The sequence below is a fragment of the Anomaloglossus baeobatrachus genome, chromosome 11 (assembly GCF_048569485.1).
Source record: "Anomaloglossus baeobatrachus isolate aAnoBae1 chromosome 11, aAnoBae1.hap1, whole genome shotgun sequence".
NCBI lineage: Eukaryota > Metazoa > Chordata > Amphibia > Anura > Aromobatidae > Anomaloglossus > Anomaloglossus baeobatrachus.
This window is the reverse complement of record NC_134363.1, coordinates 97,000,223-97,014,208: the sequence shown is the minus strand read 5'-3', so window position 1 is coordinate 97,014,208 and position 13,986 is coordinate 97,000,223. Positions and strand designations below refer to the sequence as shown.

The 13,986-nt window shown below is 42.5% G+C and overlaps 1 protein-coding gene across 5 annotated transcripts in view; it reads right to left on the bottom strand.

Moving 5' to 3' along the window:
• Positions 1–13,986, bottom strand: part of ISOC2 (isochorismatase domain containing 2) — a 447,375-nt gene that overhangs the window by 360,387 nt on the left and 73,002 nt on the right. For 4 of the 5 annotated variants that reach the window (XM_075329341.1, XM_075329343.1, XM_075329339.1 and 1 more), the window contains one exon: positions 8,607–8,747. In XM_075329341.1, coding sequence (XP_075185456.1) covers positions 8,607–8,738 — 132 coding nt within the window. In that variant the 5' untranslated portion in view covers positions 8,739–8,747. Of the gene's footprint in view, positions 1–8,606; positions 8,748–10,344; positions 10,366–13,986 lie in introns of those variants that run through there. The other variant, XM_075329342.1, reaches the window with a different exon arrangement.

Here is a 13,986-nt window from a genome sequence, read left to right as displayed (position 1 = left end):
ACAGTAGAGGGTTAACACACACAGTGATGTCACAGTACAGGGTTAACACACACACAGTGATGTCACAGTACAGGGGTAACACACACAGTAATGTCCCAGTACAGGGTTAACACACACAGTGATGTCACAGTTCAGGGTTAACACACACACAGTGATGTCACAGTACAGGGTTAACACACACACACACAGTGATGTTACAGTACAGGGATAATACACACAGTGATGTCACAGTACAGGGATAACACACAGGGTGATGTTACAGTACAGGGATAATACACAGTGATGTCACAGTGCAAGGATAATACACAGTGATGTCACAGTACAGGGTTAACACACACAGTGATGTCACAGTAAAGGGATAATACACACAGTGATGTCACAGTACAGAGATAACACACACAATGATGTCACAGTAAAGGGATAATACACACAGTGATGTCACAGTGCAGGGATAATAAAGTGATGTCACAGTACAGGGTTAACACACACACAGTGATGTCACAGTAGAGGGTTAACACACACAGTGATGTCACAGTACAGGGTTAACACACACACAGTGATGTCACAGTACAGGGGTAACACACACAGTAATGTCCCAGTACAGGGTTAACACACACAGTGATGTCACAGTTCAGGGTTAACACACACACACAGTGATGTCACAGTAGAGGGTTAACACACACACACAGTGATGTCACAGTACAGGGTTAACACACACAGTGATGTCACAGTACAGGGTTAACACACACAGTGATGTCACAGTACAGGGTTAACACACACAGTGATACAACACCAAAACCACAATATTAATATGGGTGGCCCTATTGCACAAACCTCTATAAATACACCAAAAAACATATGCAAGCCAATTTGTATAAATCAATTATCAACATCTTTATTATTCATTAAAATACATAAAATCGAATGGATCAACCCAAGTAACGGGTGGAATAAATGAGGAAAGCCTGGCACCTGTTAACAATTATACTGGACCTATGCGCATTGCTAAAAGGTTATATAGATACTTTCCGCAAAAGCAGATAAAGCCATATGAATCAAAATCCCTATCGATTATAATAAGAAGTATGTAAGATATTCATATGTGTAGGGGGATTATATCTGTATCTACATAAACCAACATTTAACTTTTCATGTAATAGTAATAATTTCATGCATAGTAATATTACCAATGGTCCAAATACGTAATGGTGCCGTGTGCTTCCTACAGACACACCACTGACGCGTGTTTCACAACTACAGTGCTTATTAATCCCAAAACACCCCTCCAGGTGCGACGTAGTCCACATGAGGTCCCACGATGCCTTCAGCTCTGCTACATTGGAAGTTGACAGCGAGCGGCCATAAAGCACGACCGCTCTCTGTGAGCTCCACGCAGCAACTGAAGTGAGTCGCGCTATCAGCGATGACGTCACTTAGGTTACCAGCGGCTTCAGGTGGAGTCCTCCACCTGTGACAGCAAGTCACCAAAGTGACTGAAGTGAGCCGTGCGATCAGCGGTACCCTCACTCAGGTGATTTGCGGTCACAGGTGACTCCTTCACCTGTGACCGCAAATCAGGCCGCGACACAGAGACAGAGCCACGCGATGACAGTGAACTCAGCTGAAGCTCTGATGTCACTGCTGCGGAATCCTGCCTGTGTCCTGGAACTGACCTCAGAGGTTCACTCGAGTTCATGACAGCACACAGAGACAGAGCAGCGCGATGACAATGAAGTCGGGTGAAGCTCTGACATCACAGCTGCGGTCCCGCACTAATGCCTTTATCCTAGCATTGACCTCAGAAGTTCATCCGAGTTCATTCTCATCGTGTGGCTCTATCTCTGTCTGCTGTCAGCGGGCAGTCATGCCCTATGGTGCTGCTGTTGCAGAACAGGGATGTAGCAGAGCTGAATTGCCTGGGACCGCACTGTCAAAAATACATTCAAAATGCATGGAAAATGCATGCAAAACGCACCCAAAACGCATGCGTTTTGGATGCATTTTTTTGTCAAACGCAGTGTTTACAGTTGTCAAAGTCTGCCAGAGGGTGCATTTTTTTTGTCAAATGAAGAACGCAGCATGCGGACATAGCCTAAAGCCCTACACTCATCTTGGCTGGGTTTCAAAATAAGAGGAACCGCATGCGGCTTTTTTTTCTAATTATTTGAATAAATCATTTTAAAAAACGACATACAGCCCCCCCCCCCCCAATTTTGATACACAGCCAAGTTAAAGCCCGACAGCTGGGGGCTGGTATTCTCATACTGGGGAATTCCATGCTTATTGGACTTTCACCAGCCCAAAAACAGAAACCTATTAGATGCAAGAAGCCCGGCGCTTTACCCAGCTCTTCCCAATTACCCTGGTGTGGTGGCAATCGGGTAATAAGGAGTTAATTGAAGTCCCAAGCAGCCACTAAGTCCTGGATTAGTGATAGGCATTCATGAGACACCCCCATAACTAATCTGTAAGTGAAAGTAAATAAACACAAACACCGAAAAAAAATCCTTAATCTGGAATAAAAGACAAAAAGAACCCTTTTTCCCCATTTTATTAACCCCAAAACACCCCTGCAGGTCCGACGTAATCCACAAGAGATCCCACGACGATTCAGCTCTACTACATGTAATTCAAAGCGAGCGGCCATAGAGCATGACTGCCCACTGTGACTGCAGACAGAGACTCAGCTGTACGATCAGCGATGAAGTCAATTAGGTGATTTGCGGTCAAAGCTGGAGGTCCCCCAGTCCTCCACCTGTGACAGCAAGTAACCTGACCTAAGGTGACCTCAGTAAAGTCAGTGACCCCACCTCAGGTGACACCTGCATCTCCTGGCAAAAAACACGCTGTTTTTTTTGCCAAGAGATGTAGATTTGGTGTGAAGATTTTACATCATTTTCCAGCACCCAATCTACACCTCCTGGCAAAAAATGTTTTTTTGCCGTGGTTCTGATCCTGTTTTCTGCCAGATGCATATGTGGTGCTGAAATATCTGCACCAGATTTCAGCACCAAATTTGCACCTCCTGGCAGAAAAAAAAAAACGTTTTGTTTGTATTTTTGGGCCAAGAGATGAAACTTTGGTGATGAAATTTTGACACTATATTAATGCACCCAATCTATACCTCTTGACAAAAAACTCTTCAAAAGCGCATGAGGTATGATGCGGTAGTGATGCGATTACTTTGCCAGGAGGTTTAGAATGTGAGCAGAAATATGGTGTAAAAATTTCAGCACCAAATCTGCATCTTGTAGCAAGAAAACCTTCTGTTTTCTGCCAGGAGATGCAGGTGAGTTCACTGAGTTTAATGAGGTCATCAGAAGTCCTCTGAAGTCAGGTTAACTGCAGTCACAGGTGGAGGACTCCAGCTGTGACCGCAACTAGCTTGAGTGACGTCACCGCTGATCGCTACAGCTCATTCATCCTCTGGAGCTCACATTCATGTTCCATGATCGCGCGCTGTGAGGTTCAGATGTAGCAGAGCTTGTTGTGGGACCTCACCTGGATTACGTCAGACCTGCAGGGGTGTTTTGCGGTTAATAAAGTGGTGAAAGATGGTGTTATTTTTGCCTTTTATTCTAAATAAATGATTTTTTCTATTTGTGTTTTTTACTTTCACTTACAAATTAGCGATGAGGGTGTCTCATAAATGCCTGCCATCACTAATCTAGAGCTTAGTGACAGCTGTGTGCTGTTATTAATCTTTTATATTACCCCGATTGGCACCACACCAGGGTAATTGGGAAGAGCCGGGTAAAGCACCGGGATTGTTGCATCTAATGGAAGCGACAATGACAGGTGGCTGGAGACATACTCTTAGGCTGGACTTCTCCAGGCTGAGAATACTAGCCCCCATCTGTCGGACTTCATCTTGCCTAAGTACCAAAATTGGAGGGGGGACAAAAAAAGAAAGGCGCATGCAGTTCCTCTTATTTTTATACACAGCCAAGATGAGCGCAGGGAAGGCTGCAGCCTGTAGTCGTGGGCTGTGCTGGCATCATAATACGGGGGAACCTATGCCAATTGTTTTATTTATTAATTTATTTTTATACCACGATACTGACTTGCAGACATTTGCACCGCTTTCTTCGCCCACCGGCCGTCCTGGCGCCTGTGATTGGTTGCAGTCAGTTGACACGCTGCCACTCAGGGTGGGGGCGTGTCTGGCTGCAGCAATTACACATGCCGGTGGGCGGGCAAAGTAGTGAATATTCATTGAGGGTTACTTGTCGGCTCCAGAAGCGAATGCATGACCTGGAAGCACTGTGCTGCCATGACAGATCATCCGTAAGTACAGCTCACGCGCTCCTTCCCCCCCTATCCCCCTATCCCTTTTACCAACATTTTTAATCTCCAGATTCTGGTCCCCATAGACCTATATGGGAAATGGATTCCGGACTAGAACTGGACTAAAAAGAAAAAAAGAAGAGAACATGGAGCCACCGGTCTCGGTTATCTGCGAGTCCGCTCATCTCTAGTCACAGATGCATTGTATGCCTTTGTTAGCTAGCAAAACTCAAAAATTAAATAATGCAAAGTCAAAATCTCATCTGTGACTATCTCCATTTGTCAGTCAGAAGTATCATTACATTGTATAGAACAAAGGAAGACAGGCAGCACTCTCCAGTATTCTGGGACTATTTTATTTTTCAATGCTGACAGGTGATACAGACAAGAGGGAATGGAGGGAGGGGAGCACGAGGACGACGGTACCGTTTCGCACCTCTAGGGGCGCTTTCACTGATCCATACACAGTAAAACGTGAGTACCAAGCAATTAAATAGGTAATTACTAACTCACATGTTAGCGTTAAAACATAATTAAAAACATTCATATTTTGCAAATATATCGCAATAAACTGGATCACACTTAATATATGAACTACATACTATCGCAGCAGTGATCTATTACAAATCAATAATGATCAAGCATATTTAGCAAAGAATAGCTACAAATTTCTATTGATAGTTATATGAAAATGTATCAGCTTTTTACCCTCTAATTTTTATAGATTTTTTGAATTATTTTGAAAACGCAATTTTTTCTGTTTTTCTTATTTGTTATTATAAAAGCTCTTCACTACAAATTGATAAATAACTTCTATATATATTAACACTCCATATTCTTCTGATTTGCCATAATGGAGCGTTGTATTATTATGACTATGGGCTATTAATTCCCTCTTGTCTGTATCACCTGTCAGCATTGAAAAATAAAATAGTCCCAGAATACCGGAGAGTGCTGCCCGTCTTACTTTGTTCTATGGATTTACTGGCTTTAGCTGGGCAATAGCACCTCGATAGGTGACTTCTTCATCCATCAGATCAGAATAAAGACCCATGGTTATACCCGTCAAGCCAAGAATATTACCAGGCAAGAGCCACACTGAATAGTGTTTGGAACGGGACTACTACATTACCTCCAATAGGTAAGCAGTGCGGTGCACATTCCTTCTTTTTCTATATTACCTACATTGTAGGTCCATTCTTATTAACAAGTTTGCCATGACGGCCAGGTGAGAGGAGGAAAAAGGGCGGGGGGGGTTCCGAGCCTGTATAGTGCGGTGTGCGCATGCGCTGAATCACCAATGCGGTGCCCCAGCTGTGTTTAGGGCTATTTCTAGCAGCCCTTCTGTGCTACTTACCCACTCCCTGACGAAGCGAATACTTCACAATCGTGAAACGTACGTTGGAGTCTGTTGTGGGGGTTTTACCTCCTCTGTCACCCCTGGCTGACTGCACGCTCTGTTAATTCAATCCTTTTACACAGGTTTGCGGTTTCTGCAGATTGGGTTTACATGCATTTGGCTTGCCCCGTTCCCCTTTCTCTATAGTAAACCCCTATGGGTTGATTTACAAGTTAGGGGCTGCCCGATGCATCTGACCCCTCCAATATAATCACTGTTTTCCTGTTGTATATCCTCCACTTTTTTTGCCAGTTTAACCATCAGGATTTTTGCTGAGCATTTGATATATGAGCCCACTTGGGGTTTTTTCATGTTTTCCTTTTGGATACACAAGGCCTGGTGGATGGATACTTGATCTTTTTTCTATTGTTATTTGTGCAGCTCCCAGGTGTTTGCCATTTTTACCACCCCTTTCTCGTGCCTGTTTTATTCAAATACTGACACTATATGTTTAATATGTACATGAATAAACTTTTTGATATTGTAGAAGCTATTTCACTCTGTTCTCCTGGTTTGTAACAAAGGAAGACAGGCAGCACTCTCCAGTATTCTGGGACTATTTTATTTTTCAATGCTGACAGGTGATACAGACAAGAGGGAATGGAGGGAGGGGAGCACGAGGACGACGATACCGTTTCGCACCTCTAGGGGCGCTTTCACTGATCCATACACAGTAAAACGTGAGTACCAAGCAATTAAATAGGTAATTACTAACTCACATGTTAGCGTTAAAACATAATTAAAAACATTCATATTTTGCAAATATATCGCAATAAACTGGATCGCACTTAATATATGAACTACATACTATCGCAGCAGTGATCTATTACAAATCAATAATGATCAAGCATATTTAGCAAAGAATAGCTACAAATTTCTATTGATAGTTATATGAAAATGTATCAGCTTTTTACCCTCTAATTTTTATAGATTTTTTGAATTATTTTGAAAACGCAATTTTTTCTGTTTTTCTTATTTGTTATTATAAATGCTCTTCACTACAAATTGATAAATAACTTCTATATATATTAACACTCCATATTCTTCTGATTTGCCATAATGGAGCGTTATATTATTATGACTATGGGCTATTAATTCCCTCTTGTCTGTATCACCTGTCAGCATTGAAAAATAAAATAGTCCCAGAATACCGGAGAGTGCTGCCCGTCTTACTTTGTTCTATGGATTTACTGGCTTTAGCTGGGCAATAGCACCTCGATAGGTGACTTCTTCATCCATCAGATCAGAATAAAGACCCATGGTTATACCCGTCAAGCCAAGAATATTACCAGGCAAGAGCTACACTGAATAGTGTTTGGAACGGGGCTACTACATTACCTCCAATAGGTAAGCAGTGCGGTGCACATTCCTTCTTTTTCTATATTACCTACATTGTAGGTCCATTCTTATTAACAAGTTTGCCTAAAAGCCGCAAGGCCCTCCCTCAGAAAGCATGTCAGTTCCATGTGGTGTCTGAGGAGTGTCATCCCTGCAGTCGGCTCCTGCAGGCCATGGTGTTTTCATTTTAAATATGCATCTAATTCTTCTACTGACTCTGTATTAGATCAAAATTGCACCAAAATTTTAAATATTTTCAAAATCTGAGCTTAAATGTGTGATATCTTTGTGTACTAAGAGCAGGTACACACTAGCATTATAAGATACTTTTTTGTTTCGCCGTATAGCTAACTCTCATTCGGTCCACTTTTTTTTAAAGTCATGTGGCCAGTACTGTAGCTGACTAAGGCCCTGTGCGCACACTGCGTTTTTGCTGTGGTTTTGCTGCAGAATTGCTGCAGAATTAGTGCAGTTTTTGTTCATAAGCTTCATGCAGTCCTTCCCCAGGAAAGTCTATGACAAAATCCAATATGCTGTGCGCACATTGCTTCTTTTTTACTTACAGACTTTGCTGTAGATTTTCTGCAGCAAAAAGAAGCGGCATTTCACTTATTTTTTGCAGGTCCCTGCATTTTTCCCTGTATTTTACCATAAACAGTTAAAAAAACGCAAGAACATAACACAGGGAAAAAACGCACCAAACTGTGGTAAAACCGCATGCGTTTTTCTGATACGTTTTTCGACCAGAGATGCATTTTTCTACTAGAGGGTGCATTTTTCAGTGAAAAAACATAACTTTTGTGTGCGCACAGGGCTTTAGACATGAAATGCATCTATTACTCCTTCTGTCTCCAACAAGTGAATAAAGTAAGAAATGAATATGATATTTAAATTTAAAACTCAAATCTCAAGTGTCAGAGATAGGGAACAGAATATGGTGTCAGTGACAGACTCAGGTGTCAGAGTAAAAGGAGCGGTCTACTACTGGACCAGTCAAGCTTAATCAATTCAAAACCCGAATTAAAATGAAAACAACGTATACTCCTCTCCTACAGCAGCACCATTCCAGCGATGTCGTCTCTGCTGGTCCTGGAGGTGATCTGACATTGTTGCGTCATCATGAACGGACTACGGTCATTGAGCCTCGGCTCGTCAGCTGCAGCCTTGAGATGGACGATGACGTGCAGCTGTTACGTGGCCCACCAATATCATGTTATGTCTGGGAACAGCACACTGCAGGAGGTGAGTATACAATGGGTTTATTTTAATTCGGGTCCTGAATTGATGAAGCTGAAAATGGACAATCTCTTTAAGTTTTATAGTTCGGTATCAGAAACCCAGTGGTCGAGGAAGCTCTTCTGAAGCAAGAACAGTCCATGATTCATGGATGTGTGGACCCAGCCTAGGGTGTAAGTCACACGTTAGTGGTCAGAGCCAGGTCTCAGGGTCAGTTATAGTGAGAAATGTGGCTTATTTTGAATGCCTTAGTCTAAATATACGCTGGACAGCTGTCTGGAAATTAACAAAACTAATCAATTTTCTTGTGACTTCAAATTTATCTAAATGTAATAATTTTTTTTACCTGGAGTATTCGTGCTGACACAGACACAATCTGATTAAAAAAGGATATATTATGTCGGAACTTTTCTTGCATGTCACATAAAAATAGGACACTTGAATGTTGGCCCAGCTTTCCTAAACGACTTAGCGACATTTTCTTTATCTAGAAAAAAAAAATAGTATTAAAATGAAGAGATCTATAGACTACTAAACATGTAGTCTTATTAAAATGAAAAAACAAGTCATGTACGAAAAGAATACCAGCTAAATACCTTGTACATTGACATAAAACCCATGGCAACTGTAAATGATCTACTAGAAACCCTAGAAACCAGGTAGAATTATATAGAAAATTAGTCCAGAAGTTTTTGAACAGTGTCAGAATATTTATAATTTCAATTCATTTCAAAACAGCATAAATTCAAAAAATATATAATAAAAGTTTTTCCATTACATGTAAAAGTTTCTCTCAACGGGGCACAGATGAAGTTAAAAATAAATAAATCCTACACTCACTATTAGGCTATATGCGCCCTTTGCGTTTTTACCTGCGTTTCCGCAGCATTTTGAACTGCAGCGTTTTCATGCCAAAATGCATGCGTTTTGATTTTTTTCAGCATAATGGAGCACCTTGCCATAAAGCAAAAGTGATCACTAAATGGCTCATGGAACAAAACATAGAGATTTTGGGTCCATGGCCTGGAAACTCCCCAGATCTTAATCCGATTGAGAACTTGTGGGCAATCATCAAGAGACGGGTGGACAAACAAAAACCAACAAATTCTGTCAAAATGCAAGCATTGCTTATGCAAATCGACTCTGATGCCATTAACACAGGGGTCTAGAACTTCAATGGAGGGTAGGTCACTTCTGCAAGTGGTAACTAGCTTCAAGTACCTGGGAATACAGATACAGAAGGACCATACACTAGACTATCAGATGAGTATAACTCCACTCCTGGACCACGTTAAACTTAAATATAACTCATGGAGCAGGTTACCCCTGTCAGTGGTTGGCAGAATAAACTTAATCAAAATGATATTACTTCCATAACACAGTTACACACTACAACATAGTGCAGTATCAGTACCCAAGTCCTTCTTCTCTACGCTGAACTCGCTTACTACTTCTTTCATATGGGGGAGATCCAGGCCCAAACGGCGGTTATCCATTTTACAGAGATCCAAGAGACTGGGAGGGATGGCTCTGCCGGAGTTCTTCCTGTACTATCTGGTGGGGCAGCTTAAAGCACTAGTGACTTGGATGCCTGGTTGTCAACTGCCGAACTCTGAGAGTCACTTGGCACACGCGGCCGGGACTGACTGTTTGGTGGGGTTTTTGGAATCAGATGGACTGAGAATATCACGGCAACTACCCCTCCTCAAGTTGGGAAGATTAGTCTGGCGACAAGCTAAGAGAGTGGCACATTTTGAGGGAGTGGTGGCGGAGCTCCCATTATAGGGGAATAGCCACTTCCATACTCTGAGAGATCACCCCTCGGCACAATTTTGGGTTACTCACAATGTCATTACATTGGGTGATCTAAATGCCCCAGGAACCACAACCTTCAAATCCTTTGACCAGGTCCAAACTGAATATAACATCCCAGGTCGCAATTTTTTAGATACCTGCAGATTCGCACAGCGATTCAGTCCCATATGCAGAAAATTAGAACGAGGAAACTGATATCAACACTTCCAATGATAGGTATCCTAAAATTACAGGGACCTCGGGGTTTAATCTCAGCCATATATACTTACCTGTTATCGGTGGGGGTGGAATCGGACCCCTTGCCAACCCAGGATAGATGGAAATCTCTAATTCCCTCTCTACAGGGAGAGAAATGGGAGGAAATATTGGAGTCTCCGACTGTGGTATCCCAATCAGTTAATAATAAGTTGATTCAATGTTACATTGTTCACCAAGCATACCTTACCCCTACTCGCTTATTTAGCATGGGCTGTTCTCGTACATCGGAGTGCCCGAGGTGTCATCTCTCAGAGGCAAACTTTATACATATGATTTGGAGTTGTCCTAATATATCCTCATACTGGAGGGGAGTGACATCCCTGATATCATCGATTGTGTCAATTTCTGTTTTATGTGACCCATTGATATGCCTATTTGGGGAAATGGAGGAAGAGTCCTGGGATCATTATATGACAACATTCCTCAGAGAGGCATTATTTCTGGCTAGAAAAGTAATAGCCTTGAGGTGGATGGGGGATTCGAGTCCAACTGTGCGGTCCTGGGTTAAATTAGTCAATGCAACTATAGTCTATGAGCGGGTGATATACTACAACAGGGGGTGCCCGGAAAAATTTAACAAAATTTGGGGTCTGTGGAACTCTTCTCCGGATACACTTACAGAGGCTTAGAGGAACATGTGCGAATAGAGGTGGTTCCCGTTAGAAGTTGGGAGGTGAAAACTATCCTACGGAATGTTGCGGTAAAGTGATGCAATGTAGCTGTTGTTGTTCTTTCTTTTTCGCCTTTTTATTTCCTTTTCTACCCGGTTTCTTAAAATATGGTCATGCTGATCATTAGAGCAGTTCTTATGCTTAATATAAAATTGTATATATATGCAAATGATAAGAAGAATGGATAATAATACTATTTTATCTTGAGTACAACAGATACTATGGACTCTATATGATTGTTCAGTGTTGTGAACGAATAACACTATTCATGTTTTGAGCTGTTTCTCACATTGTAAATGTCAGTTGTACCATGTTTGAAACTGTTAATAAAACGAAGTTAAAAAAAAAAAAGAATTTCAGTCTCTCAATGTGCAAAACTGATAGACATACCCCAAGCAACTTGCAGCTGTAATCGCAACAAAAGGTGGCGCTACAAAGAATTAACTTAAAGGGATCGAATAATATTGCACGCCCCACTTTTCAGTTATTTATTTTTTTAAAAAAGTTTAAAATAAGCAATACATTTCGTTCAACTTCACAATTGTGTCCCACTTGTTGTTGATTCTTCACCATAAAACTAAATTTTTTTCTCTTTATGATTGAAGCCTGAAATGTGGGAAAAGGTTAAAAAATTCAAGGGGGCCAAATACTTTCGCAAGGCACTGTATCTAGATCACCTACAGTATATTATACAAACCATAATGTGTAATGCACACTTATATTTTGAATCTTTACACAATAATAGTTACATATCGTATTCAATCTAAGAACTGGTGATTTTTACAATTGTATTTAACTAATAGCAACAGGCCTACATTTATTTTTAATGGAACAAAAGGAAGTGATTCAAACTTTACTTTTTCATATTATAAAAAAAAACATTTAACAGTATTTTGCAGCATTTGTAGGGGGCTTGAGGCTGCAAGCGTTTGATCACTTGTGCTATATAGAGCAATACCATAGTATATTTGTGTATAGCAAAAATTTCAAACTCATAAATGTCAAGCTGGCTTTCATAAGAGTAATGTCATGGCAGGCATGTGTGTCCCCAGCAGACTCCTGGCTGCCATTCATAGCAACCCATCAGTACTGGGGGCGATCAATGGGCAGTAAAAACAGTGCACCTGTCATGCTTGCCAAGTGTGACAAGCATGACACGTGCGTTCAGACCTACGGGCATCTGAAGCACAACAAAAACGGGGACACCAGTCAGTCTCCGCAACTGTCAGCGAGCAGGAACCTGAGAAACCCTGTAGATGCCCTGGCTAGTAAGAGGCAGGTGAGGTTCACTAGACCCACTGCTGCACTAATAAGACACAAGGGAAGAAAAGACAAACCGGGGAAACAGCAACGAAAAAAAGATAAAGCTCAAGTTCAGGACAACTCCTCAGCAGAACCTTCCACCAAAGCGGACAGAGAATAATGAGTTTGTATTTTCAGCTGGGAAACACCCTTACTTAAACCTGAAGAGGCATAGCTACAAAGCAGCTGCAGCTGAAACACTCAGCTAGGAACTGCTGGCAACAAAGCTGACATTAACTCATAAGGCACTGAAAGAAATTAAACCACATTTAAATGTAGACTCCCAAAAGGAAATTAAACTTGACAAAGGCTACACTCCAGTAGCCGAAACGCGTCGCTGTTGTGTCATTATCCATGGAGGACTATGTCTTAACTGTTCATATGTTTATATGACCGTTTTTATTGGAAACCAAGCAGAAAAAAGCACCTGGAAATTTACTGACGTATTTCTCCTTCTTGCGCTGGGCAGAACTCTTCCCTCTTCAAAGGAAATTAAAGACTCCAACCCTGAATCCGTCAAAAGTCCCCTGAATCAGTCACAAGTGTCCTAAAATAGAGGGATGACCTTGACACTACCCCTCCTTTAATGAGAGGACTCGGGACTCTCAAGACTGGTAACATATTTCACTTAAAGAAAATGTGAACAGGCTTCTCCGACTCTAGCTATGTACCCCAGAGAAGGCGGTAATGATATTGGCTCAGGAGGCACAACATATCTTCCGAGCAAAGACCTGTGGACCACGTTAGGGGTATCAAATGTTAGGGGTAGCTCTAGCCGTATGGCCAAAGGGTTAAGAATGTCCGTTACTCTAGAAGGACCAGCAAACCTCGAGCCTAGAACCCCAGCCGCACTTTTCCACCTGGTGCTTATAGTGGACACCCACATGTACTCATTCACACACAGATCCGGACCTGAATGTTTATTATTACACACACGTCAAGTAGCAGAGGAAAAACGTCTGACAGAAGCGACCACAGAGGAATCTCTCCGACACCTTATGGTCCGGTACCACATACTTAGTGGGAACGATTACCCTCCCATGTTCACCTCTACCGGAGCGACACTGATGCAGGAGACACACGAGACGATCTATCATGCGATGCATCATCGGGGTCACGGTTTTCGTGACGCACATCCGGCATCGCTTGCGACTTTATCTCGTGTGACACCTCCGAGCGATGCAGACTCGTTCCAAAATCGTGAGTCGTGTACTCGGCGTTTAATTTCAAAAAATCTTTTAATTTTAATGGCGCCGGTTGTTCATCGTACCCGGGGCAGCACACATCGCTCTGTGTGACACCCCGGGAACAATGAACACAGCTTACCTGCGTCCCGCGGCACCCACCAGCTATGCGGAAGGAGGGTGAGCGGGATGTTTACGTCCCGCTCATCTCCGCCCCTCCGCTTCTATTGGCCGGCCGCTGTGTGACGTCGCTGTGACGCCGAACGTCCCTCCCCCTTCAGGAAGTGGATGTTCGCCGCCCACAGCGAGGTCGCTTATCAGGTAAGTGCGTGTAACGGCGGTTTAACGACTTTGTGCGACATGGGCAGTGATTTGCCCGTGACGCACAAACGACGGGGGCGGGTACGATCGCTGGTGCAATCGCACGATAGATCGTACCGTGTGAAGCCTGCATAAGGCTTATTCTTCCCCTGTGGTTGGGGCAGCGCGCCACCAC